Raw genomic sequence first — 28,000 nt, forward strand, 5'->3', positions numbered from 1 at the left:
AGTTTTATCATTCTGCAAATGCCGCTCAGAGAGGAGGGTGCTCCTTCTTGCAACCGCCGCCCCCCCGCCCCGCCCAAGATAAAATGTGCCAGTGGAAACCGAAATCGAGGAGTCTCTATCCTGGGCCTAGCATGTACGTGGCTTGAATTCTGCTTCACTGCTGCTGGGGAGTCCGCCAAAGGCCTGACAGGTTCCCCTTTAAAATTCTCCCTCCCACACCTCACCATGCTTATATATTTTTTTTTGTAAAAAAAAATTGCTCCCTTCTTCCGGTCTGATTGCAGCCTGCTTTAATGCAGTCCTCTCTGGTCCTCTCTCTCTCTCTTTCTTCTTTTTCTGCGCAACTTTTTTCTCCCCCTCTCAGACTTGCTCTTCCCTGCCAGCAGCTTTCTCTCTCTCTCTCTCTCCTTCCCTGCCTGCCCTTTTTTTTTTTTTGCTTCTTGCTGACTAGGAGGAATTCTGCACAGGTCGTCAGCATCCTGCTTATGAACTGAAGAAAAAGAGAGAGGAGAAGAGGAGGAGGAAGGCTGCAATCGAGGAAGGCAGAGGCAGTTTTTTCCTCCTGGGCTCCCCCCCACCCTCCCCGCCTCCGGTGCCGCCTCCTTTTGCCATCTGCAACCCTCTCAACTTCGCCCGGCTCCTGGGATCTCCTGCTGGCTCAGGGCACCCCCCTCCAAAGCTGAAGGAGAAACGGTGAGTCCCTCTGGTGCAAGATTGTGTTGGGTTCCCCCGATCCCCGCCCCCCTCTCAGTTCACCTTGACAATGCAGCATCGGCTCTTGGGATGCTGCAGTGGGTGTAAAGAGGTGACACCCTCCGAGCATCCTTTAATTGGCACGGCTGGGTACCACTTTCTCCAGGCTATCCAGCATCTCTGAGGTGCTGTCGCGGAAGGGGAGCAAAGTCCGCCTAGTCACCCCAGGAAGGGAGGATTCTAAATTCTTTGGCATGAGTTTGGAAAAGAGGGAAAAAGTTTCCCCCACTCCTCACCAAATCGAAGGGCATGTGACCTTGGCTGCAGGGGTGATCAAGCTTCTGAATTACCCTGCTTGTGCAGCGCTGGGGGGAGGGTCTAATCCTCAATCTTGCTTACTCTCTCGTCCCCTAAAGAGAAGGGAAATATCCAGAAATTCTCTCTGGCAAACTGGATGGTGAGGAGGTCAGGAGAACTTGCAGATTCTTCTCTGCAGCTTTCAGTGCTTCAGTGAGCAATTCTGTGAGGTTTAGCATGCGAAGGGTCTGTGCTTGTGCTCTGCCTTGGCGGCGGCGGGGGGTGTGTGTGTGTGTCCTCAGATGGGTAGGGGTTGCCTCCCCCCAACCCACACAGAGAGGTCGTTTTTCTTGATGCGTTCTTTTGCTCTGCTGCATACCCCTCCAAGCCATTTTTGGGGCAGTCTTTCCCCAAAAATCTGCTCCAAAAAATTGAAAACCGACCTTCTGCATGATGAGAATGTCAATGACCTCATTGCTGTCAACAGCCACATCAGCCAAAAACAGACGGGATCCTGCCCCCAAAAACTGACAAGCTGAATGTTGGGGAAGGCAACAGAATGATGAGGAAAGCTGAATAGGAACAGCTGCTGCTTGTGCAGGCGTCATCTGGTTGGGGACCAAGCCTGGAGGGCTGTGTCAAAAACTTAAAAAAAAACTTTTATATCTATATCTATATCTGGTGTAGTGGCTAGAGTGCTGGACTAGGACCAGGGAGACCCGAGTTCAAATCCCCCATTCAGCCATGATACTTGCTGGGTGACTCTGGGCCAGTCACTTCTCTCTCAGCCTCACCTACTTCACAGGGTTGTTGTGACGAGAAACTTAAGTATGTAGTACACTGCTCTGGGCTCCTTGGAGGAAGAGCGGGATATAAAATGTAAAATAAAATAAATAATATCTATCTATCTATCTATATCTCCCACTCTTCCTCCAAGGAGCCCAGAGTGGTGTACTACATAGTTCGGTTTCTCCTCACAACAACCCTGTGGAGTAGTTAGGCTGAGAGAGATGTGACTGGCCCAGAGTAACCCAGCTAGTTTCGTGGCTGAATGGGGATTTGAACTCGGGTCTCCCCGGTCCTAGTCCAGCACTCTAACCACGACACCACGCTGGCTCACCCCAAAGGTGGGTTTGAAGGGGAAGAAGAGAGAGAGAAATGAAGGTGGGTGGATGGGTTCTGAGAGGGGTTCCAGGCATAAGGGGCAGTAAAGGAGGGGTGGGCTCCTTAAGAGGGTCACGGTGCCAAGGAAGTGACTGAAGATCAGCGTAAGGCTGGTAGCTGAAAATGGGAGGAGCCCCAAGGTGGCCACATGCTGGGTGGGTTCCAGGCGTAATGGGCAGCAAGGGAGAACTGGAGAACTGGCAACATGTGAGCTCACTCTCAGGGATGCTATGGCAGTGGGTTATTTGCACTTTATTTGCTTTCTTTCTTTCTTTCTTTCTTTCTTTCTTTCTTTCTTTCTTTCTTTCTTTCTTTCTTTCTTTCTTTCCTTCCCTTTTTCCCTCCTCTTCTCTCTCCCTCCTAGATGCTCCCTGGGAAGTGCTTGCTTTGGGGTGTCCTCCACATTGCCACCTTGGTCCTCTCCTGCCAAGTTGTGCTTGCCCAGAAAGGGCGGAAGAAAGTTGTCCACGTGTCAGGTGGGTGAAGAAGATCTCCTGGCAGTTGTCTGTGTGTGGTCTGAAGCAGGGTCGCTTCACTGGCACTGGCATCCTAGCCCTGCTGACTGAGCAAAGGGGCTGGGGTGCGGGGGGGGGTACCATTTGACGTGGTGGTTCTCTTACACTTAGCCAGAGGAGAGCAACTGGCCCTATCCAGTCCCATCACAGCATCCCTCCAGGGGCTGCTGCTGCTGGTGTCTACCTCGTGTTTCTTTCAGAGGTGCACCCAGGTGATTTTGGAGGCTGGACCTAAAGGTCTCTGAAGGCCCCTACCACCACCACCACCACCACGTTAAGCACCCCCCCCTCTCTCTCTACACACACACACAACACACACACACACACACCCTGTGACACACACAGTATCTTTATCATGCTGGTTCTTGCGGGCACAAACAGCAACTAAACTCACAAGAATGTCACAATATAGAACAGGTATATTTTATGCAAATATGCATTCGCAGAAACATCTCAACACGCAAAAGCCGCCCAGAGACGTAAGTTTGGGCAGAGTATAAATTTAATTAATTATTAATTAATTAAAATTAACATATGCCCATTCCACATATTTCTTTCCCTGCTCCCCCCTCTGCCTCTAAAGCAGGGATTCTCAACGTGTGGGTCCCCAGATGTTACTGGACTTCAATTCCCATAATCCCCAGCCCCAATGGCCTTTGGGTGGGGATTATGGGAGTTGAAGTCCAACACATCTGGGGACCCAAGGTTGAGAACCCATGCTCTAAAGAAAAGGTCATGTCTGGCCACCTGGCGCAGGTTATAGTCACGCTCAGCCACCTGGTACAGCACAGTGTGGTGACAACACTACCTGGGATAAATGAAAGATGATTGTGGGGCGGGGAGCAGGGTGGAGGATGCTTCAGTTTTCAGTGGTGTGCTTGTAAAGATTAAGGTAGGAGGCAGAGAGAAAGACTGTGCACAAGGCAGCTGGTCAGGATGGGTGCACCTCGCCCAGATCCTGTCTCCTGCTTTTTACTGAGGGAAGAGAAAAAGTTCTCCGACCCAACTGCCGACTCAGTCACATCCCCCTCTTCCTCCCTAAATGTTTGCAAGCGCATGACCAAAAATCAGGAGTGCATCTGGATCTCCTAACAACAACAACAACGGCTAACAACTGGGAAAACTCATCTCATAATGAAAGACCCAGCAAAAGGTGCAGTTCCAAGTAATTATAGACTGATAACCTGCCTGCCAACCATGTTCAAATTATTAACTGGAATAATAGCAGATGAAGTGATGCAACACTTGTTAACTAATAAGCAGCTTCCAGTTGAACAGAAAGGAAATTGCCTGAATATCAAGGGCACAAAAGAACAGCTGCTGATTGACAAAATGATTTTAGAAAATTGCAAGAGAAGAAAAACAAATCTAAGTGTTGCATGGATTGACTACAAGAAAGCCTTCGATTCATTGCCTCACACATGGATACTACAATGTTTAGAAACAACTGGTGTCAGCAAAAACATTCAGATATTTATTTAAAAAGCAATGAGCATGTGGAGTACACAGTTAACAATCAATGGCGAGGCACTTGGACAGGTTAGCATTAGAAGAGGCATTTTCCAAGGGGACTCACTATCCCCTCTGTTGTTTGTAATCACCATGACTCCACTTTCACAGTTACTAAACAAAACAGGCCTCAGATACCCAAACATCTAATACATCAAGTCAAATAAACCATCTGCTGTACATGGACAATCTGAAGTTGTATGGAAAGTCCCAGTCAGAAATTGAATCACTGCTAAACACTGTCCGTATATTCAGTAGCGATATAGCAATGGAGTTTGGACTAGACAAGTGTGCTGCATTAATAATGAACAGAGGGAAAATAAGAAAAACAGAAGGAATCGAACTGCCCAATGGAAGCAAGATCAAGAACCTGGAAGAGAAAGAACCTTACAAATACTTGGGCATTCTCCAGGCCGATAACATTGCACACACTGAAGTTAAAAGAAAGATTGGTAGTGAATACATCAGGAGAGTTAGAAAAGTCCTCAAGTCCAAACTCAGTGGTGGGAACACCATACAAGCCATAAACACCTGGGCTATACCTGTTATCAGATACACTGCAGGGATAATAGACTGGACCCAGGCAGAGCTAGAGACGCTGGATCGTAAGACCAGGAAAATCATGACCATCAATCATGCTCTGCACCCCCGCAGTGATGTTGATAGGCTCTACCTCCCTCGCAGCTCAGGTGGAAGAGGAATGCTGCAAGTCCATCAAACAGTAGAGGAGGAGAAAATATATATGAAGAATATATAAAGGACAGTGAAGAAGATGCACTTCAAATGGTCAAGAATGAGAAACTATTCAACACCAATGAAAGAAAGCAGGCCTACAAGAAAGAACAAGTCAAGAACTGAGCAGAAAAATAGAAAAAGAAGCCCCTGCATGGTCAATATTTGCACAATATAAGTGGAAAATCAGACATCACCAAGACCTGGCAATGGCTTAAGAATGGCAACTTGAAGAAAGAAACAGAGGGTTTAGTACTGGCTGCCCAAGAACAGGCACTAAGAACAAATGAAATAAGAGCAAAAGTAGAAAAGTCAACAACAAACAGCAAGTGCCGCCTTTGTAAAGAAACAGATGAAACCGTGGACCACCTAATCAGCTGTTGTAAAAAGATCGCACAGACTGACTACAAACAAAGGCATGACAAGGTAGCAGGGATGATACACTGGAACATCTGCAAAAAATACAAGTTTCCTTTAGCCAAAAATTGGTGGGACCATAAAATTGAAAAAGTTGAAGAAAATGAAGATGTCAAAATATTGTGGGACTTCCGACTACAAACAGACAAACATCGCCACACAATACACCAGATATAATATAGTCGAGAAGAAAGAAAAACAAGTTAAAAAATCGACATAGCAATACCAGGGGATAGCAGAATAGAAGACAAAGAAATAGAAAAAATAACAAAATACAAAGATCTACAGATTGAAATGGAAAGGCTGTGGCAGAAGAAGACCAAAATAATCCCAGTGGTCATTGGCGCCCTGGGTACAGTTCCAAAAGACCTTGAAGAGCACCTCAACACCATCGGGGCCACAGAAATCACCATCAGCCAATTACAAAAAGCAGCTTTACTGGGAACAGCCTATATTCTGCGACGATATCTATAACAAAGGATTTCTCAGAGATGATAGAGAGAGGCTCGGTGAGGACAGCAGCTAGTACGTTTAGAACTAAACCTGCGCTCGTTTGAAGTGGAGAGGGGCTTCTTCTTGACCCTTATCAGTCCTCCAGCTCAGATCCCATCAGCGTATATGTGACGTTAGGGTTTATATGAAGTTCTCCCTTCTGTTTGTCTCCTGTTAAAAATTTGCTAGCCATATTGAGTAGTGGGCCTACTGTTTCCTTCCTTCCTGAAAAAGCCCTTTTTGTTGCTCTTGGCATCAACAGCCTCGGCTCGTTATGGGCTTCAGATTACCCGACTCTGCCCTCGATGTCTCAGCTGTTCATCTCTGTTTGTCCTTGGTGACCTTGGTTTGTCTAGAGTGCCTTTGAAAAACAGGACAAGTTATCTTCCCCAGAAGATCTTCTTCTGGGGAAGATCCACCAAGTGGGGAGGGAAGTCCCCACTTGATATAGTGATATATATGATTATATATATATATATATATATATATATATATATATATATGAATGAAATGATATAATATATATGAAATAGATATAGTGGGCATAACAGAAACATGGTGGAACAGTGAGAACCGGTGGGACTCTGTTATCCCTGGGTATAAACTCTACAGAAAGGACAGGGAGGGGGCTCCTTGGAGGAGGGGTAGCACTGTATGTTAAAGAAGGCATAGAATCTAACAAGGCAGAAAACCTGGGTGGACTGGAGTCCTCCACAGAAACCCTGTGGGTGACTATACAAGGCCGGAAAGGGAACGTGCTACTGGGGACGTGCTATCGCCCTCCAGATCAAAACGCTGACAGTGATTGGGAGTTGCAGGAGGAAATCAGGGAGGCGTCAAGGAGAGGCAGGGCTGTAATTATGGGTGATTTCAGTTACCCACACATAGACTGGGTAAATTCACATTCAAGTCAGGACAAAGAGGTCAAATTTCTAGATACACTGAAAGACTGTGCCCTAGAACAGTTGGTCTTGAAACCAACCCGAGAGAGGGTGACCTTAGACTTAATCCTGAGTGGCACCCGGGACCTGGTATGTGATGTCAGTGTCATCGACCCTTTAGGGAACAGTGACTACAGTGTGATCCAATTCAGCATACATGCGGGGAGAGAATCACCAAGGATGTCTAACACAGACATTTTGAATTTCAGAAGAGGAAACTTCTCCAAAATGAGGAGTTTGGTGAAAAGAAAGCTGAGGGGCGAAATCAGGAGAGTCACTTTGCTCCAGAGTGCATGGAGTTTACTCAAAACCACAATACTAGAAGCCCAGTTAGATTGTATACCCAAAAGGAGGAAAGGTACCACTAAGTCCAGGAGGATGCCAGCATGGCTAACAGGTACCGTCAAGGAAGCCATAAAAGGGAAGAAGACTTCCTTCCGAAATTGGAAGGCCTGTCCAAATGAAGAGAACAGAAAGGAACACAAACTCTGGCAAAAGAAATGCAAGGTGACAATAAGGGAGGCAAAAAGAGAGTTTGAGGAACATTTAGTCAAAAGTATCAAGGGGAATAACAAAAACTTCTTTAAGTACATCAGAAGCAGGAAACCTGCCAGGGAGGCAGTTGGACCATTAGACAATGAGGGAGTGAAAGGGATTATTAAGGAGGATATGGAGGTTGCAGAGAAGCTGAATGAGTTCTTTGCATCTGTCTTCACGGCAGAGGATACTGAGCATATACCTGTTCCTGAACCAGGCTTTTTAGGGATGGAGGTTAGAGAGCTGAGTCAGATAGAAGTGACAAGGGATGATGTTCTAAACTGTCTGGAAAAACTGAAAGCTAACAAATCACCAGGGCCAGATGGCATCCATCCAAGAGTCCTCAAAGAACTCAAATGTGAAATTGCTTACCTCCTTGCTAAAATATTTAACTTATCCCTGAAATTGGGCTCTGTACCAGAGGACTGGAGAGTAGCATATGTAACACCGATTTTCAAAAAGGGATTCAGGGGCGATCCGGGAAATTACAGGCCGGTTAGCCTAACGTCCGTTCCAGGCAAATCAATGGAAAGCATCCTCAAGGATAAAATTGTAAATCACCTAGAAGAACAGGCCCTGCTGAGACAGAACCAGCATGGCTTCCGCAAAGGTAAATCTTGCCTCACCAACCTTTTGGACTTCTTTGAGAGTGTCAGCGAGTGTGTGGATCAAGGTGATCCAGTTGACATAGTCTACCTGGACTTCCAAAATTTTTTGACAAAGTTCCTCATCAAAGGCTCCTGAGGAAACTTAGTGGTCATGGGATAAGGGGACAAGTACATGTGTGGATTGCTAACTGGTTGAAAGACAGGAAAGAGAGGGTAGGTATAAATGGAGAGTTTTCACAATGGAGGGAAGTAAGAAGTGGGGTCCCCCAGGGATCTGTACTGGGACCGGTGCTTTTTAATTTATTCATCAATGATCTAGAAGCAGGGGTTAGCAGCGATGTGGCCAGATTTGCAGATCTCTTCCGGGTAGTTAAATCCAAAACAGATTGTGAGAAGCTCCAAAAGGATCTCTCCAAACTGGGGGAGTGGGCGACAAAATGGCAAATGCGGTTCAATGTTAGCAAGTGTAAAGTGATGCACATTGGGACAAAAAACCCCAACTTCAAGTATATGCTGATGGGATCCGAGCTGTCAGTGATGGACCAGGAGAGGGATCTTGGGGTCGTGGTGGACAGCTCGTTGAAAGTGTCGACTCAATGTGAGGCAGCTGTGAAAAAGGCCAATTCCATGCTAGGGATCATTAGAAAGGGGATTGAAAATAAAACGGCTAAGATTATAATGCCCTTATACAAAACTATGGTGCGACCACACTTGGAGTACTGTGTACAATTCTGGTCACCACATCTTAAAAAGGACATTGTTGAACTGGAGAAGGTACAGAAGAGGGCAACCAAGATGATCAGAGGCCTAGAGCACCTTTCATATGAGGCAAGACTACAACACCTGGGGCTTTTTAGTTTAGAAAAAAGACGACTGCGGGGAGACATGATAGAGGTCTATAAAATCATGCAAGGTGTGGAGAAAGTGGAGAGAGAGAAATTCTTCTCCCTCTCACACAACACTAGAACCAGGGGTCACTCCATGAAATTGATTGCCAGGAGGTATAGGACCAAGAAACGGAACTACTTTTTCGCACAACGCGTGCTCCACTTGTGGAACTCTCTGCCACAGGATGTGGTGACAGCCAACAACCTGGATGGCTTTAAGAGGGGTTTGGATGACTTCATGGAGGAGAGGTCTATCAATGGCTACTAGTTGGAGGGCTGTGGGCCACCTCCAGTCTCAGAGGCAGGATGCCTCTGAGTACCAGTTGCAGGGGAGTAACAGCAGGAGAGAAGGCATGCCCTCAACTCCTGTCTGTGGCTTCCAGCGGCATCTGGTGGGCCACTGTGTGAAACAGGATGCTGGACTAGATGGGCCTTGGGCCTGATCCAGCAGGGCTGTTCTTATGTTTCTTATGTTTATGTTTCTTAAGTCCATCGGTGCTACCACCAAGAAGATCCTGTCACATGTGGCTGTGCACTGAATCTGAGTCAGTGGTGGGCCGAAGAACCCACCACTCTTCCCTCTGGAGGGTCTAACCAGCCTGGAGTGCACACAGATAGTCCCCAGCTCCAGCCTCAGATGCGAAGGTCCTGGGTTTGGGTCACGATGGCTAACTCCCCTCTCTTTCTCTCTCTCTCTCTTTGCAGAGGACGACAGTGGCGCTGTTGTGGTCCAGACAGCACCGGGGAAAGTGGTCACCCACCGTGGGGGCACGATCATTCTCCCGTGCCGCTTCCACTACGATGTGTCGGCTCACGACCCCGACGAGATCCGCCTGAAGTGGACCAAGATCGTGGAGCCCATGTCATTTGAGGATGTCTTCGTGGCCATGGGCCATGAGCGCAGGGCCTTTGGGAGTTATCGGGGCCGCACGGCCCTGCAGGAGGACGGCGCTGGGGACGCCTCGCTCATCATCCGGAACGTCACCCTTCAGGACTACGGACAATACGAGTGCGAGGTGACCAATGAGCTGGAGGATGACACGGGCATGGTGAAGCTCGACTTGGAAGGTAAGCGGAGGCAGGTGAGGATGATGTGATTGGAGTCCCTTTTGGGCGTGGTGTTTTCCGGATGTGCAGGCGCACTACCCCACACGGGCTTCAAGCAAGACACAGACAAGCATTGGCCGCTCCACACTCCTTGCCCTCCCAGTCAATGGTATTCAGAGGTAGACTGCTCCAAACATGGAGGTTCCATTCTTAGCACTGACGTTTCCTCTAAGAATGGGTCACTGCACACTTCAAACATTATATTTTGTTTAGGGTGGGGATTAGGGGGTGTAAGAGTGAAGCGCCTGTTTCGTTTGCAGTCAGAAAACAGGGTTCCCCCACTCCTGGGAGTTTGGGAAGTGTTTCTTTAGTGAACTAGGCACCTAATGGCACAGCAGGGAAGTAACTTGCCTAGTGAGCAAGAAGTTGCCAGTTCGAATCCCTGCTGGTATGTTTCCCAGATGATGGGAAACTCCTATATCGGGCAGCAGAGATATAGGAAGACACTGAAAGGCTGCATCTCATACTGCGTGGGAGGAGGCAATGGTCATCTCCTCCTGTATTCTACCAAAGACAATCACAGGGCTCTGTGGGCGCCAGGAGTTGACACACTGACTTGACGCCACAACTTTACCTTTCACCTTTTCTTTAGTGAACTAAATCCGAGGAGCTGTTTACAAGATGGGTGTGCATGAAAGGCTCCCAGGGGAATTAAAACCCAATCCATCACTGCATGTACGTGACTGTCTATCTATCTATCTATCTATCTATCTATCTATCTATCTATCTATCTATCTATCTATCTAGCTTCTTACTGACAACACCCGTCCCTCCGGCCCCCATTCTCTTGTTGGGATGTTTTACGAATCCCAACACTGCTATCCGTCTTCCCAGTTTTATTAGCTTCTGACATCTCAACCTGAAGCAACAATAAAAGTCAATCTAAGCTACGATAAAGCACCTGAAATGCACAAAAAGCAGAGCAGCAGCAGCAGGAGGAACGAGGACATAACACCAGGACGTTCACTACGCGAGGGCTGCTGCCTTCGAGAGAGGGGACGCATCCTCCAAATGCCGTGTAAAAAGCCGCCAGATACATGAGCTGGTTTGAAATGTTTTGTCATGCTCGGGGCAGGGGGAGAGGGCGATCAATTAAAATGGGTGGGGCTCAAGAAAGCAGGAAGTAGTTTTGGGGTGTGTGTTTCATGGAGCACAAGTCTATCTGTCTAGGCAGAACCTCCACCTTCTGAAGAAGTCTATCTCCCTGAATGCAGGGAAGGGCTCTTGCTTCTCTGCCTTTCTTGTGGGCTTCCCGGAGGCGTCTGGCTCTCCCCGGTTGGAAACAGGATGCTAGGAAAGATGGACCTCTGGTCTGATCTGGTGTTATTAGGTATATCTCTCAGTGGCTATCGGCCATGAAAATTTAAGTGAAGCCTCCCTGTATCAATGCAGTCTACCTCTGAGTGCCTGTTATTAAAAGAAACACATTCCCAGTGGTGTGCTATGAGAGTTTTCATCAGACCCCCTGATGGAAGTGGGATCTTGGACCAGATGAAGCCACAGTTTTTCCTCTTTCAGGACTCTTTCACAGTGGGTGGGTCTGTCCACAGCTCTTCTTGTTATTATTTAGCATATTTGTATACTACCCAAAATTCACATCTCTGGGCAGTTTACAATAAAACAGTTTACAATTAAAAACAAACAGAGTTAAAACAATTTAAAACAATGATAGATTCTATAAGTCTCATTAAAAGCCTGGGTGAATAAATGTGTCTTAACAACCCTTATGCAGGAGAGCTCAATGGAACCTCCATGGATAGAAGAGGTCTACCTCCCAGAGGCATCTGACTGACCCCTGTTGGGAACAGGATGCTGGGTTTTGTACCTATCCAGCCAGGCTTTCTTCTTAAGCAAGTGAAGCTGACCCACATCGTAGGTCAGGGGGAGAACAGTGCTAAAAGTCCCCACTCCTCGCTGTGTTAATTCATCGGGCGGGCGGGGGGGGGCTTGTTAAATTGGAGCCTGATAAAATTGAGTTAGGGCTAGATCAAGCGGGGGAGGATTTGACGAGCTGTTAGCTACAATAAAGCAGTTTCCGCTGGAAGCTGGTGGCTGGCTCACCGCTATCAAGACTGTAATCCCCAAATTGCATCCAGCAAGCGGAGAGAGATTGCTTGCATAAGGAAAGTCCTTGCAGGGGAAGGGACTTGTCTGCAGAAGGGGGATCCGTTGCAACTCTGCGTGAGCCACACGGCATGCCTCGCTTTCTTTCCAGTCAGTCTCTTTGGAGGCCTGGCGGGGTTGGATTGGGATATAAATAATAATCATTGCTGGCAGTGCTTGTGCACAGGGGAAGGGCTGTCCCTCGGAGGAGGCTGCCCGTGTGTTTCTGTGTGAGCTGCTGCTCTAGCCATCCAGCAAGACTCTCCTAGGAGGCAGGTGATTCTCCCGCATCGGTTGTGATCGGATCCTTCAAAGGATGTATTGATAAGGCTGATTTAGCCTGGTATATCTCTATAGGAATCACTGCTGGCCTCTGTCTTGTGAGTCCCTGCGTGGTGGCCTCCAGCTGTCCACTGTTGGAAACAGGACCCTGGGCAGGATGTGCTGATTTGGCAGGGATTCTTCTTCTTGTGTTTTGCTCCTTAGGCGTGATTTTCCCATACCACCCGCGCCTGGGGCGCTACACCCTGAACTTCCATGAGGCGCAGAAGGCGTGCCTGGAACAGGATGGGATCCTGGCCTCGTACGACCAGTTGCATGAAGCCTGGCTGGAGGGGATGGATTGGTGCAATGCTGGCTGGTTAGATGATGGTTCCGTACAGTACCCCATCTCCAAACCCCGGGACGAGTGTGGACGAAAGGACACCCCTGTCGGGGTGCGGAACTACGGCTACCGCCACAAAGACGATGAGCGTTATGACGCCTTCTGCTTCACCTCCAACCTGAATGGTAAGGCCTGCTTCCGTTTTAGCCCTTTGGGAAAGGACAGGGTAAGTTTGTTAGGGCTAGTCTTTTCTAGGGTTTGTTCTCTGGCTGGCTGGGGGTGGATTGGAACTATGTATTTCTCTCCTAAAGAAGACACCAAGCAAAGAAATACATCAAGGAAAGTAATTAATTAATTAATTAAAATCGGCAAGATAACAAAGGGGAAAGGACAAACTAAGTTTGTTAGGGCTAGTATTTTCTAGGGTTTGATTTCTGGCCGACTGGAAGTGTTTGTTTTTGACAAAGGAGCTCAGTTATTCTGAGTGGGGGTTTAGCTCCAGGTGAGTGACTCAGCTTGTGAGGAGGGGTCACATTCCTGAGGTGAGCCAGATTGCCAGCAGATCTTGAAGATGGGGCTCAGACCAGAGGAGCTTGCAAACAGATATCTAAGGAGTTTGCAAACAGATATCTAAGGGGTTTAGCAGGAATTTGGTGGGGTACTCAGTGGGGAGGCACACAAGCAGTCTGTGTTTATCACAAAGGAGACATTCAGCATGAGGAGAAAGTAAGTACTACCCCACTTTTATAAAAAATAAAATTGGAAGACAGAGCTTAATGCCTTTACTTAGCTGACAACTGCAGCTAAGACCTAGTTTTCAAACGAAAAAGCTCTATATATTCGAAACAGCCAATAAAACCAGTTAGGAAGGTAGAATGCCAGCAGGGGAGGGGGTACTTCTGAGAGTATTGCACCGAGTGTTGCATGTATGACTATCTGCCTGAGGGGAGGAAGTCCTGGGTGTGTTCTTGGTGCAAGGAGCTCAAGGAAGAGTACCCTCTGTGCAAGAGGATATGGTCACATCAGCCAAAGAAGGGCTCCCTTCTAAGGCAGTGTTTCTCTCTTCGTCAGACTGATGTCCTCCTTTCCTGAGACCTTCCTTCTGGGGGCCTCCTAGTAGCTGGCAATTCAATTGTTGGAGGCATAGACAGATGGGTTTGTAAGTGACTCATGTGTAGACTGCACGGTGACTTGCCAGCCTGGTGTGAAGGTTGCAGATGTCATGAAGTGTCTAGATAAATCGCCGATTGTAAACCGCCCTGAACCATTTTGGAAGAGCGGTATACAAATCAAATAATAATAACAACAACAATAACCTTGAAGAGCACCTCAACACCATCGGGGCCACAGAAATCACCATCAGCCAATTACAAAAAGCAGCTGTACTGGGAACAGCCTATATTCTGCGATGATATCTATAACCATTGACAATAAAATTCTGGCATCCCAGGTCCTTGGGAAGGACTCGATGTCTGGATAAAACAAACCAGTCAATAACACCTGTCTGACTGTGTAAAATAAATAAATAAATAAATAATAGATAGGCTGTTAGGCAGTGCTGGGGAGGAGTCAGCTGTCGTGGTGCACGTCAGCACCAACGATGTTGGGAAACACAGTTGGGAGACCCTGGGAGCCAAATTTAGGCTGCTCGGTAGCATACTGAAGTCCAGGACCCCCAAGGTAGCATTCTCAGAAATGCTACCTGTTCCACACACATGTACAGTGAGACAGGCAGAGCTGAGGGGTCTCAATGTGTGGATGAGACGGTGGTGCCAGGAGGAGGGGTTTAGGTTTGTTAGGCATTTTGAGGTAAGCGAAGCCCGAACAAAAGGGACGGGCTTCACTTGACTCAAGATGGAACCTGACTGCTAGCACTTAAAATCAAAAAGGTTGCAGGGTAGCTTTTGAAATGACGCCTGGGGGATAGCTGACAGGAAGTGGGCAGTGTCCAGTTTGGCAAATGCCATCCCTTAAAGTGTGAGGGTTTAAATGATCCAGATAAAACAGAAGGGGACACACTGTTGCCAGAACCTGAGTGGTATGCTCGTGTGAAACCATCTTTTTTCGTGTGATCCATCTTATTTATGGCTCATGTGATCCATCTTATTTATTTATTATTTCTCCGTGTAAACCACCCTGAGCCATTTTTGGAAAGGCGGTATAGAAATTGAATAAACAAACAAACAAACGTTTGCTCTAAGATCGTAAATAAACAACTAACTAACTAACTAACTAACAATAAACAAACAAGGGCCATAAACCAGAATTTGGCTTTTAAAAAGCCCGAATGGGGACAGAGTAGAAACAGATAAAGAGCAGACAGAAGGCTGTGCTAGCTGATCAAAGAGATCAAATGGCCATAAGAAAGATTCAGCAGGTAAGACATTCAGCTTATAGGTGCATATATGCCAATCCCAGAAGCCTCCGAGCCAAGATGGGCAAGCTGGAGTGCTCAGTTCCTAATGAAAACCTAGACGTAGTGGGCATAACAGAAACCTGGTGGAACAGTGAGAACCAGTGGGACACTGTTATTCCTGGATACAAACTCTACGGAAAGGACAGGGAGGGGAGGATTAGGGGTAGCACTGTAGATTAAAGAAGGGATAGAGTCCAACAAGCTAGAAAACCTAGGAGGACTGGAGTCCTCTATAGAGTCATTATGGTGAAAATACAAGGACTAAAAGGAAATGTGATGCTAGGGATGTGCTATCACCCCTCACCCCTCACCCCCACATCAAAATCCTGAGAGTGACCTGGAGTTAGAGAAGCAATTTAGAGAGGCGTCAATAGAGTGGTAATAATGGGTGACTTCAATCAAATGATTGATTGATTGATTAAGTGCCGTCAAGTCGGTCTCAACTCTTAGCGACCACATAGACTGGGCAAAATCACATGCGGGATCACGTGAGGCCAGATTTCTAGACATGCTAAATGACTGTGCCTTAGAGCAGCTGGTCGTAGAACCAACCAGAGTGAAGGCAACCTTGGACTTAATCCTGAGTGGTGCCCAGGGTCTGGGGAGAGATGTCAGAGTTGCAGAATCATTTGAGAATAGTGACCTTAGTGTGATCCAATTCAGCTTATATGCGAGTGGAGCTCTGCCAAGGACGTCCAACACAGATGCCATCGACTTCAGAGGAGGAAGCTTCTCAAAAATGAGGGGACTGGTTAAAAATGAAGCTGAAAGGGCAAGTCAGGAGGGTCAAATCACTCCAGAAAGCATGGAACTTGTTCAAAACTACAATACTAGAACCTCAGTTGGAATGTATACCAAGAAGGAGGAAAGTTCCCACCAAGTTCAGGAGGATGCCAGCGTGGCTAACAAGCAGAGTCAGGGAAGTTATAAAAGGGAAGAAGACTTCCTTCAGAAAATAGAAGTCCTGCTCAAATGAGAAAAACACAAAGGAACATAATCTCAGGCAAAATAAATTCAAGGAGACAATGAGGGATGCAAAAAGAGAGTTTAAGGAGCAGATAGCTAGAAGTGTCAAGGGGAATAACAAAAACTTATTTAAATATATCAGAAACACAAAACCTGCCAGGGAGGTGGTTGGACCCTTAGATGATGAGGGCATGAAATGGATTCTTAAGGAAGATAAGGAGGTTGCAAGGAAGCTGAATGTTCTTTGTCTTCAGGACACTGACTATTTACCCTCTCCAGAACTGAGCTTCTTAGGCTTGGAGGTTGAAAAACTGGGCCAATTTGAGGTGATGCAAGAGGATGTTCTAAACTCTCTTGAAAAACTAAAAAGAGAGCTGGTCTAAAAAAGAAGATAGCTGATCTTGTGGTAGCAAGCATGACTTGTCCCCTTAGCTAAGCAGGGTCTGCTCTGGTTGCATATGAAATGGAGACTAGATGTGTGAGCACTGCGAGATCTTCCCCTCAGGGAGCCGCTCTGGGAAGAGCATCTAGGTTCCAAGTTCCCTCTCTGGCAGCATCTCCAAGATAGGGCTGAGAAATATTCCTGCCTGCAACCTTGGAGAAGCTGCTGCCAGTCTGGGTAGACAATACTGAGCTAGATGGACCAGTGGTCTGACTCAGTATCTGGCAGTTTCCTATGTTCCTATGTAGCAAATTGTCAGGAACAGATGGCATCTACCCAAGAGTTCTGAAGGAACTCAGATGTGAAATTTCTGATCTCCTATCAAAAAGATGTAACTTCTCCCTACAATTAGGCTCTGTACCAGAGAACTGGAAAGTAGCTCACATAACTCCCATTTTCAGAAAGGGAACCAGGGGGATCAGTGAAACCACTGGCTAGTAAGCTTAACTGCTGTGCTGGGCAAATTGATGGAAAGCATACTTAAGGACAAAATTATCAAACATATGGAAGAACAGGCCTCGCTGAAGGAGAACCAGCATGGCTTCTACAAGGGCAGGTTTTGCCTCACTAAACTTTTGGAGTCCTTTGAGCGTGTCAACAGTCATGTGGATAAAGGTGATCCAGTTGAGATAGTATACTTGGACTTCCATAAAGCTTTTGGCAAAATTCCCCACCAAAGCCTCTTGTGTAGACTTAGCAGTCATGAGATAAAGGGACAGGTTGATGTGTGGATCAGTGTTGAAGGACAGCTGGGGCATACCAAGGTTGGAGTGGGCCCAGAGACGAGATTTTAAAACGGGCCCCTTGCTGTCTTCCTCTCCTTCACCTTCTACTAGGTGCAGAACAGATCTCAGCACACGGGGTGGGGGGTCATCACTGGGACAAAGAAAAAAGTGAACATAAGAACATGAGCACAGCCCTGCTGGATCAGGCCCAAGGAGGCCCATCTAGTCCAGCATCCTGTTTCGCACAGTGGCCCACCAGATGCTGCTGGAAGCCCACAAGCAGGAGTTGAAAGGGGCATGTCTCCTCTCCTGCTGTTACTCCCCTGCAACTAGGACTCAGAGGCATCCTGCCTCTGAGGCTGGAGGTGGCCCACAGCCCTCTGACTAGTAGCCGTTGATAGACCTCTCCTCCATTGAGCGATCCCCTCTTAAAGCCATCCAGGTTGTTGGCTGTCACCACATCTTGTGACCGATTGTGAGGAGCTCCAAAAGGAGTTCTCCAAACTGGGTAAGTGCACAACAAAATGGCAATTGTGGTTCAATGTAAGCAAGTGTACAATGATGCATATGCGGTGGGTGGGGGGGACCACAACTTCACATATACACGGATGGGGTCTGAGCTGTCAGTGACTGACCAGGAGAGGGATCTTGGGGTTGTGGTGAACAGCTCGTCGAAAGTGTTGGCTCAGTGCGTGGCAGCTGTTTTGGCAAATTCCGTGCTAGAGATCATTAGGAAGGGGATTGAAAATAAAAATGCTAACATTATAGTGCCCTTATGCAAATCTATGGTGCAGCCACACCTGGAGTACTGCGTACAGTTCTGGTCACCGTATCTTAAGAAGGACATTGTAGAACTGGAAAAGGTGCAGATTAGAAGAGGGCAACCAAGATGATCAGGGGTCTGGAGCAGCTTTCATATGAGGCAAGGCTGCAACCCTTAAAACAGTAGTACATATGCTGGTAACCTCCAGACTTGACTACTGTGATGTGCTCTATGTGGGGCTGCCTTTGTATGTAGTCTGGAAATTAAAATTGGTACAGAATGTGGCAACCAGATTGGTCTCTGGGACAACATGAAGGGACAACATAACACCGGTTTTGAAAGAACTGAGCTGGCTGCCTATAAGTTTCCGGGTGAAATACAAAGTGCTGGTTATTATCTATAAAGTCCTTAATGGCTTGGGTCCAGGGTATTTAAGAGAGCGCCTCCTTTGTCATGAACCCTGCTGCCTCTTACGATCTTCAGGGGAGGTCCAGCTATGGTTGCCACCAGCTCCTCTGGAGGTGACTCAGGCTTTCTCTGCGGCTGCCCCAGGGCTTTGGAAGATGCTCCCTGCTGAAATTAGAGGATCTCCTTCTCTGTTTGTTTTCAGGAAGACCCTCAAGACTCTCCTGTTCTTGCAAGCTTTTAATTAGAATTAATTTTAATGATTTTAATAATTTGTTTTATATTGTTTTTATTGTGTTATGTATTTTAATCTGTGATTTTTTAATATTAAAATTTGTACACTGCCTAGAGAGGTACATATCAGGGGGTATAAGAATATGATAAATAATAAATAAACACCTGGCACTTTTTAGTTTGGAAGAGAGGCGATTAAGGGGAGACATGATTAAGGTGTATAAAATTATGCTTGGAGTAGAGAGGGTGGACGGAGATAAGTTTTTCTCCCTCTCAGAACACTAGAACCAGGGGTCATCCCATGAAACAGAAGGCCAGGAAATTTAGGACCAACGAAAGGAAGTACTTTTTCACACTGCACATCAGTAATCTATGGAATTCTCTGCCACAGGATTTAGCGATGGCCACTCGCTTGGCTGGCTTTAAATGGGGCTTAGACAAATTCATGGAGGACAGGTCTATGCTAGCCTGATATGGCTATAGACCATCTTCAGCCTCAGAGGCAAGATGCCTCTGAATCTCAGTTGCAGGGGAGCAACAGCAGGAGAGAGGGCATGCCCTTAACTCCTGCCTGTGGCTTCCAGCAGCATCTGGTGGGCCACTGTGTGAAACAGATGCTGGACTACATGGGTCTTGGGCCTGATCCAGCAGGGCTGTTCTTATGTTATGTAAGTGTGTTTTATTGATCAGTTTATTGATGCCCCTGTTTGGTGGATTTGATCACCTTTAAATTAGTTCATTAATGGACAGACCTTGCAAATCCATCTTCCTAAGAACCTGTGTTCCCGTTTTATTTTTTAAAAAGCATGGGCAAGTTACTAGTCCTCCTTATGCCAAAGGGAATGGGCAATGCCTGCTTAAATTTCAGAAGCCAAAGAGGAAGTGTTGGATGAATACATTTCCCAGCCGATGAAGGAGTGCCTCCGTTTTCCTCTCTGTGACTAGCAGAACCAGAATAAATTATGCAAAACCAGCTTCTATCGAATCTCCACGAATTTGCTTAATTTATGCTGGGTGTAGGAAATCCAGCTTTTCTAGGCAGAGGATGTGGGAGTGCCCGAGTTTTAAACAAGCGCAGACGTAAATCCAAGCATGATGGTGGTGATGATACAGATCCCTTGTATCCCCCTCTCGCAGTTTGGACCTTCACAATCCCTTTCTCAAATCCATCAGCTTTGCTGCGGGCGCTGCCGTTCATTTTCTGGTGATCGCAGGCGGCGACAGCACCATAAAGCTGGTCTGATTTAGATGGCAAGTAATATTTTAGCAGCTGCAATTAAGCTCTTGTAGCAATGAAAACAGCAATTAGTGGGGGCTCTCTTCTCCTTAGCGGAGTTGGGGGCGAAGGAGAGCAACTGTCCATACTCAACCCCAGGACAGCATCCCTCCGGTGGCTGTCTCTGGAGTGTCCCTTTTGTGTCTCTTTTTGAATTGTAAGCTCTTAGGGGCAGTGAATATTCTTCTTGTTGAAAAACCACATCTAAACATTCTAAATAATAATATATTTCATGTAGAAACTAGCTATTTCAGTGAGGTGGCCATTTTTTCTGGGGAGAAAAGCCACTAAGACTGTAGCCATGCTGTACAAGTGCATAGAGGATTGATTGATTGATTGATTGATTTAATATACCACCCAATCCACAGACTCAGGGCGGTGTAAAAGCAAGAACAGCATGTGAGATTTTAAATAAAAATAAAGGGCAAATGCCTGGTGGAGAAGAAATGTCTTCAATAAGGTTTTAAAGGCTGGAAGGGAGAAGGCAGACCGAATCTGGGGGTGGGGGGGAGTTCCAAAGTGAAGGGGCGGCCACAGAGAAAGCCCTTCCACGGGCCCTAGTACTACAGACTTCTCTGAGACCAGAGACCAATAGAAGGGCAGGCTGAGAAGATCTCACAGGACGGGACAGGACTGGCCGGGAGAGGCAGTCCTGCAGGTAAGCAGGTGCTAAGCCCTGAAAGGCTTCACAGGTGAGAAGAACCGGCACTTTGAATTGGACCTGGAAGCAAAGAGGTAACCAGTGCTGTGACTGCAAGAGAGGTGTCACACCATCATATCTCCTAGTGCCCATAAGCAGAAGCTTCTGGGTGGTCTTCAAAGGCAACCCCAGGTAGAGCGCATGACAGTAATCCCAAGGAGAGATGAAGAGGGTATGAGTGACCGTTGCCAGGGCCTGCCGGTCGAGATAAGGCTGCAACTGATGGACCACCCAAAGCTGGGCAGAGGCACCTCTGGCCACGGCCTCCACCTCCTGTCCAAGCAGAAGCCGTGAGTCCAAGAGGAGCCCCAAGTCATGGACCACCACCTTCAGGGCAGAGCAACCCTGTCCAGGGAGAGACTTGGACTCAGCAATTGGCCAGATCGAGGAGTCAGCAAAAGCAGCTCAGTCTTGGAGGGATGAAGCCTGAGCTTGTTTTGGCCCATCCAGACCCTGACAGCCTCCAGACACTGGGCAAGCACAGATATATCTGTACACTTGTACATGTTTGTGTGAATGATTGTACCTGGGTTCATTTTGAAATCGAACATGGATGCAGGCCCTTCAAACGCATGGTACAGATAGGAAGTGTACTTCTCTACCTGTGTTGGACATAACATGTGAATGACTGTACCTGTGTACACCGTGCACTCGTTGCACGAGTGTTGAACATAATGTGTGAATGGGCCTTGTGTGGCTATTTCAGCACACAGCTTGTTCCTGGGTCCATTGTGTAACGGATCCCATTCAGTTGGAGATCGCTCACTGACGGTACGACACTAGTATGCACCCAAACAGATTTGGCTGCATTGGTGACATTACTGGAGGCAAGTGAGGGCCGTGCAAATGGAATCAGTGAAGGCTTTTGTACAAAGTTATGAAAAGGAAGGTAATATTTGAGGACATTTTTTTTTAAAAACTAGGAGAATTTCTAGGGCGTCAGTCCCAGAAACATGCTTTGCCCCAGATATCCAAATGTGGGGGAGGCTAGTCTAGGAGGATTAAACCCACAGAGGTGTCTTTCATGCCCACCTTTTCCCCTGCAAATCTCAGGGCAGCATTTAACAGGTCCATGGCCCTGTCTTGGGCTGCCCTCCAGAGCTTGGCTCTTAGTTCGACAGGTCCCTGGAGGAAAGCACTGAGAGTGGTAATTTCACTTGGAAATGGCAAAGCTGATGGATGATCCCTGCGGGGGTTTGTCCCAAGGCGTAAATTACTCTTTGCTAGCAGGGCTCGGACTGGGGGGGGGACTTAATTTGTGTAATTGGGCAGGATAAAGAGTGCCTGATTGGCTCCAAATTGAGTGCCTGTCGCTGCCTCATCCATTTTAGGCTGGGGAGGCTTTTAATCTCTGGCCATTGGCCTGGGTTGTCCAAGGGAAATGGAGGAGATGATTCGTGTGCGGTCAAGTCAGTTTCGACTCCTGGCGCCTACAAAGCCCTGTGGTTGTCTTTGGTAGAATAGAGGAGGGGTTGACCATTGCCTCTTCCCACTCAGTATGAGATGATGCCTTCCAGCATCTTCCTAGATTGCTGCTGCCCGATATAGTACCAGTGGGGATTCGAACTGGCAACCTTCTGCTTGTTAGTCAAGCATTTCCCTGCTGCAGGAAGAAGTGAGATCTTCCCAGGGTGGCCCAGACCCCCAGATCAGCAGGGGTCCCACTGCCCCCCAAACGTCGCCACTTCGCAAAGAGGCTAGAGGCAGCCGGGAAGAGTTCTCTCTTCCTTTCTAATTTTTATACCGCCCACTACCCAAGTCTCTAGGTGGTTTACAGCAAGACAACCAAGAGTTTTTAACAATAAAAATAAAATTAAAATAAAATCACTTTAATAAATCAAATTCAAGTTCTTGACTTAGATGCCCTGCCTGTTTCCACTAAAAGGGGCTGACAGTGGGTGCTGGTCTCCGAGATCCTGATGCACTCCTTGGGCTGGCAGTAGGTTTGTGTGAGTCCTTCGGCAACAACCGGCAGAGAGGCCCCGCTTTTGATGATTAAACACAATCATCCCCCCCCGCCTGCCAAATAATTATAATCTACTATTATAATACAGCACATCTGAAGGTGGAGGCCCTAGAGACACAGGTGAGCCAGGAGCTTTTTCCCCCTCCTGGAGCTTTCTCAGGGCAGCAGTCTTTCCTGCGGTTTTCTGCGGGGCTTTACTGCAAGTTTGAAGTTGCTCCAAAACCCTGATGCCAAAAAGTGGATTTTTAAAAAAAAACAACCTCAGATTTATTTATTTATTTTACACATTTTTATACCGCCCAAAACTCACGTCTCTGGGCGTTTTACAACAAGATAAAAACAACATTAAAACATTAGTTAAAAACAAAAACAAGAAATTTAAAACACAACAATTTAAAATTTTTTAAACAATATTCTAAAACAACATTAAAAACGATCAAAACAATATCAGTTAAAAGCCTGGGTGAACAGATGTGCCTTTAAAGGCTTTTTAAAAGTTGTCAGAGATGGGGAGGCTCTTATTTCACCAGGGAGCGTATTCCAAAGCCTCGGGGCAGCAGCAGAGAAGGCCCGTCCCTGAGTAGCCACCAGACAAGCTGGTGGCAAATGCAGACGGACCTCTCCTGATGATCTCAGTGGGCAGTGGGGTTCATAACGAAGAAGACGTTATTAAATCGGGCTCTACTCTTAACACCCTATGAAAACCCCCAATCATGTGTGAAGTTCTCCCCAATAGCGTGCAGGGACTTATTTATTTATTTATTTATTTATTTATTTATTTATTTATTTAGATTTTTATACCACCCTTCCAAAATTGCTCAGGGCAGTTTACAATTAAAAACAGAAATCATTAAAAACAATTAAAACAGAAATACAAATATGAACACCAATTTAAAAACATCTTAAAAAACAATTAAACTATCAGAACAATTAAAACCCTGAAAACCAGGTTAACATTAAAACAATTAAAACTAATTAAAAACCCTGAAAGGCCAGGCCAAACAGATGGGTTTTAAGGGCTCTCTTGAAGGACAGCAAAGAATTTAGATTACGAATTTCTGCCGGGAGTGCCTTCCACAGCCCAGGAGCAGCCACAGAGAAGGCCCGCCTCTGAGTCGCCACCAGACGCACCGGTGGTAACTGGAGACAGACCTCCTCAGATGACCTTAACATGCGGTGGGGATCATGCAGAAGAAGGTGCTCTCTAAGATAACTTGGACCCAAGCTGTTCAGGACTTTAAGGGTAATAACCAGCACTTTGTATTTTGCCCGGAAACCTATTGGCAGCCAGTGTAACTCCATCAACAAAGGAGTAATGTGGTCTCTCCGAGGTGACCCAGAGACCAATCTGGCTGCCGCATTCTGAACTAACTGAGGTTTCTGGACTACATACAACAGCAACAGAGAAGGCCCTGCCCCGCGTGGACGGCAACCGAGCCTCCCTCATTGTCGGCACCCGGAGCAGAGCCCCCTCAGATGACCTCGTCAAGCGGGCAGCAACCCTTGGGAGCTGGCGGTCCCTCAGGTACCCTGGGCCCAAACTGTTAAGGGCCCAGAAATGGAGGGAAGGGTTAGTTGGGAGGCCTGTGTTCTTCGGAAGGGCCCTGAGGTTCGGCAGAGTTGCCTTGCCCGCCAGTAGTTGCAAATCCAGACGTGCAGGAGGCACTCTCCAATCCAGCCCCCATGGCCACGGCCACCCTGACAGCCAGAGAAGGCAAGAAGTACTGGCGCTCCGTTCCTGCGCGTTCCCCTTCCACAACACCTCTGCTTGCTCCGCTTCTGCCTCCTTGCCTGCAACCTCGTCCCTCCTGGAACTGCAGCTTTAAGCCATTCTTTTAACTTCTGCTCCACCAGCCAGTGTGGTGTAGTGGTTAGAGTGCTGGACTAGGACCGGGGAGACCCGAGTTCAAATCCCCATTCAGCCATGAAACTAGCTGGGTGACTCTGGGCCAGTCACTTCTCTCTCAGCCTAACCTACTTCACAGGGCTGTTGTGAAAGAGAAACTTAAGTATGTAGTACACCGCTCTGGGCTCCTTGGAGGAAGAGTGGGATATAAATGTAAATAAATAAATAAATAAATAAATAAATAAATAAATGCGCAGCGGGGAAATGACTGGATTATCAAGCCAGAGGTCACCGGTTCGAATTCCCGCTGGTATGTTTCCCAGATGATGTGAAACACCGATATCGGGCAGCAGCGATAGAGGAAGATGCTGAAAGGCATCCTCTCATACTGCGATGGCAATGGTCAACCCCTCCTGTATTCTACCCAAGACAACCACAGGGCTCTGTGGTCGCCAGGAGTTGACACCGACTTGGTGACACACTTTACTGCTGACAAAGCACACTTTTAAAGTCAGAGATAGGAGAACTAGGAATATGTCGGTTTCCCCCTTCGTCAGGGGCGTATCTATGGCAGGGCAGGCAGGGCATGTGCCCCAGGCACCACTTGAAGGGGGCGCCTTTTTTTTTTTTAATGGCCACTGAAAACAAAATGGCCACTGCACATGCTCAAATGGCTGAGGCCCTAGGCCATGCCATAAAATTAAATTTAATATAATATAAGTCACTGTACACATATTCAGATTGGCACTATGTACAGAGAATCAGGGCTTGTGAATACTGAGCTGATGCTTAAGAGCTAGGATTGTATTCATTTGCTCTTACTTTGCTTCTTGTGATAAGTGAGTTAAATGTGATGTCTTAATCATATGGCTATTAATGGTGAGTTTGTCTTTGAATCAGTATGAAATCCTTAGTATTAAGGCCTACTGGGAGTTTCTTGCTCTCTTTCTCTCATTTTAACTGTATTTCTGAAATACTAGAATATATTCTAAGCAGTGACACAGTTTACTCTGTATATCCTTTAATTATTTACAGAGTATCTGGGAAAAGTCAAATTCTCCATTGATTTTTAAAACTTATGTAATAGTGATGCTACAATGCATAGCAGAGAATTAGACAGGCACTTCTGTTTAGTTTTCCAAGTACACCTCCACATATTATTTGGGTATTTCATGAGCCCCAGCATACTGAAATTTGTAGTTTTCCAGCTTTTTTTGATCTGGCTACGTCCACTGCTAAATAGTTTTTGAAATATTAAAAGATTAACGAGTTTGACTTGTATTTTTCAGCTGATATTATAGTAAAGTTATCTGAAAGATGGATGTCAGATGTTTGGACAGGGGGCGCAATTTCAGTGCTTGCCCTAGGCGCTATTTTCCCTAGATACGCCTCTGCCCTTCGTTTTCTTTAGTGGTGGTCTGGTGGCAGCAAGCATGACGTCCTCTTTGCTAAGCAGGGTCTGCCCTGGCTTGCATTCAGATGTAAGACCGCATGTGTGAGCACTGTAAGATTCCCCTCAGGGAATGGGGCTGCTTTGGGAAGAGCACCTGCCTGCTTGTATGCAGAGGGTTCTGAGTTCCCTCCCTGGCAGCATCTCCAAGATAGGGCTGAGAGAGACTCTGGCCTGCAACCTTGGAGAAGCCGCTGCCAGTCTGTGTAGACAATACTGAGATAGATGGACCAATGGTCTGACTCAGTATGTGGCAGCTTCCTATGTTCCTAAGACCATTGTCTGTTCACAATGCTCCACTCCTCCTAGATGCTGGTTTATTCCATAATTCATCCTATAATTTCCCATAATAATAATTCCATAATTTATCCTGTTATTATTCTCCTATAATTCAGGAGAATTTCTATAATTCTGGAACAGGAGCACAGTTTACCTCCGCCTTCTGTTTCTCCAGCTCACTGGCATCTTTCCCCCTACTTTGGGTTACTGATGAGCACTTCAGTTAAACACTGCAAAAAAGCCATCTTGATGGGTTTTTTAAAAAATTATTATTTAACAAATCCTGATGCAGCCCTATGCTTGATCATTTCCAGGTCCTTTCTGTACTGTTTTTTGCTGATGCACACATTTGACCCTGGTGCACACATTGGTTCCTGCCTAATAATAAAACACCACACCAAAATAATCCCATCCCATCAAGATGACCTTTTTGCAGTGTTTTAGCAGAGAGCAAAGGAAATCCCCTGTGAGCTGAAGAAATGGAAAACGATGGAAAACCGCACCTGCTCAGCTGCCTATAGAAAATGTGCAACTTTCAAAGCCAAATGGCAGAGGATTTCTAATGTGATGGTTCCACACTTTGGAAGCTAGGCCATCCCATTAATAATTCCAGTCTGGAGAGAATGTCAGATGAGGAGGATGTTAGAAGCATGCCTCCGCATCTGCCTTCCTGGGCTAGTTTGTTTAGCTCTCTGGACCGCTACTAGCCAAAGTGGCTTCTGAACTCATGACTGCCTTTCTCCCCTTCCAGGGAAAGTTTATTTCCTCAAGACCTATCGCAAGCTGAGCTTCCCGGAGGCCGTCCAGGCTTGTAAGAAGAACGGAGCCACAGTGGCCAAAGTTGGCCAGCTGTACGCTGCTTGGAAGATCCAGCTCCTGGATAAGTGTGAGGCCGGCTGGGTGGGTGACGGGAGCATCCGTTACCCCATTGTCAACCCACGGGCCCGCTGCGGGGGCCGAGAGCCAGGGGTCCGTAATCTCGGTTTCCCCGACAAGAAGTACAAGCTCTTTGGGGTCTATTGCTACAAGGCGGCTGCCAACGCTGGCTCGAAGAAGAAGGGGATGGGAACGTGGAAGCCCTTCCAGGTATAAAGAGAGTGGCTTTCAGAGCTCTGGATGCGAATTCCTCCATCTTCCTTCCTCTCCCAGCCTTGAAGACTGGTGGGATCTTTCTTGGCCTGCCCTTGGGATCCATGCCTTCCCCCAGAAGAACCTGGTGGAACAGTTCAAATCCCGGAAGAGGTGGAGGTGGCACCCCAGGTTCAATTTATTTTGGGGACTTCTGAACTGGCCGGAGCTTCCGGAGCTGCCCGGAAGTCCGGCTTGCACCCGGCCTGCCCCCAAAGCTGCAGCTCCTTGTCCCTTTGCTAACCCGGTTCTTCTGCACCCACGTGGGGAGATCGGGGGTCTGTCTTGGCTTGCAACATGCTGTTATTAATGCTTCCGGCAGAACTCCGGGGACTCCTCTGGGTACACAAAGGAGGAGGGTCACCGCGTTTGGCCACTGCAAAGCTCTCTGGCGTTAAGGATCCAGCAGTTGGAAAGGGATCCGTGCTCTGCCGCAAAGGGACAAATACTTTTGGTTTTTTGCATGACTTGCGGCTCATTTCGGGGACTGCCTAATGGGTGTCTCCAAAGCAAGCTGAAAATGAATATATAAAAAAACCCCCTACCCTTTTTCTCCCCACCCCCTAGCCTCAGAGATTATTTTGTAGAGACTGTAACTCCGTCCTCTCTTGTTTTTATTTCCTCTCCAGCAAACTGAACTAGTCAGTTTCAGTCAGCACCATTCATCGCCACATGGCTTGTTCAGGACAAGATTGTAACCTCCTCAGGGCAGAGCCCTATAGACTTTTTTTTTGCTCATGTTCCTCCACAGTGTACTGTGTACATGGATGCCATTGTATAAATGTTAAAAGTACCACC

The 28,000-nt window shown here is 47.0% G+C and overlaps 1 protein-coding gene across 1 annotated transcript; it reads left to right on the top strand.

Annotated features, from left to right (window-relative positions):
* The first annotated feature begins 145 nt into the window (after positions 1–145).
* HAPLN4 (hyaluronan and proteoglycan link protein 4) lies at positions 146–27,996 on the top strand. Its single transcript, XM_053288352.1, has 5 exons — positions 146–693; positions 2,519–2,630; positions 9,498–9,860; positions 12,489–12,791; positions 26,826–27,996. Exons 2-5 carry the CDS (start codon positions 2,519–2,521, stop codon positions 27,164–27,166), a joined length of 1,119 nt encoding a protein of 372 aa, XP_053144327.1. The 5' UTR covers positions 146–693; the 3' UTR covers positions 27,167–27,996.
* Positions 27,997–28,000: the final 4 nt, after the last annotated feature.

The sequence above is a fragment of the Hemicordylus capensis genome, chromosome 2 (genome assembly GCF_027244095.1).
Source record: "Hemicordylus capensis ecotype Gifberg chromosome 2, rHemCap1.1.pri, whole genome shotgun sequence".
Lineage (NCBI taxonomy): Eukaryota > Metazoa > Chordata > Lepidosauria > Squamata > Cordylidae > Hemicordylus > Hemicordylus capensis.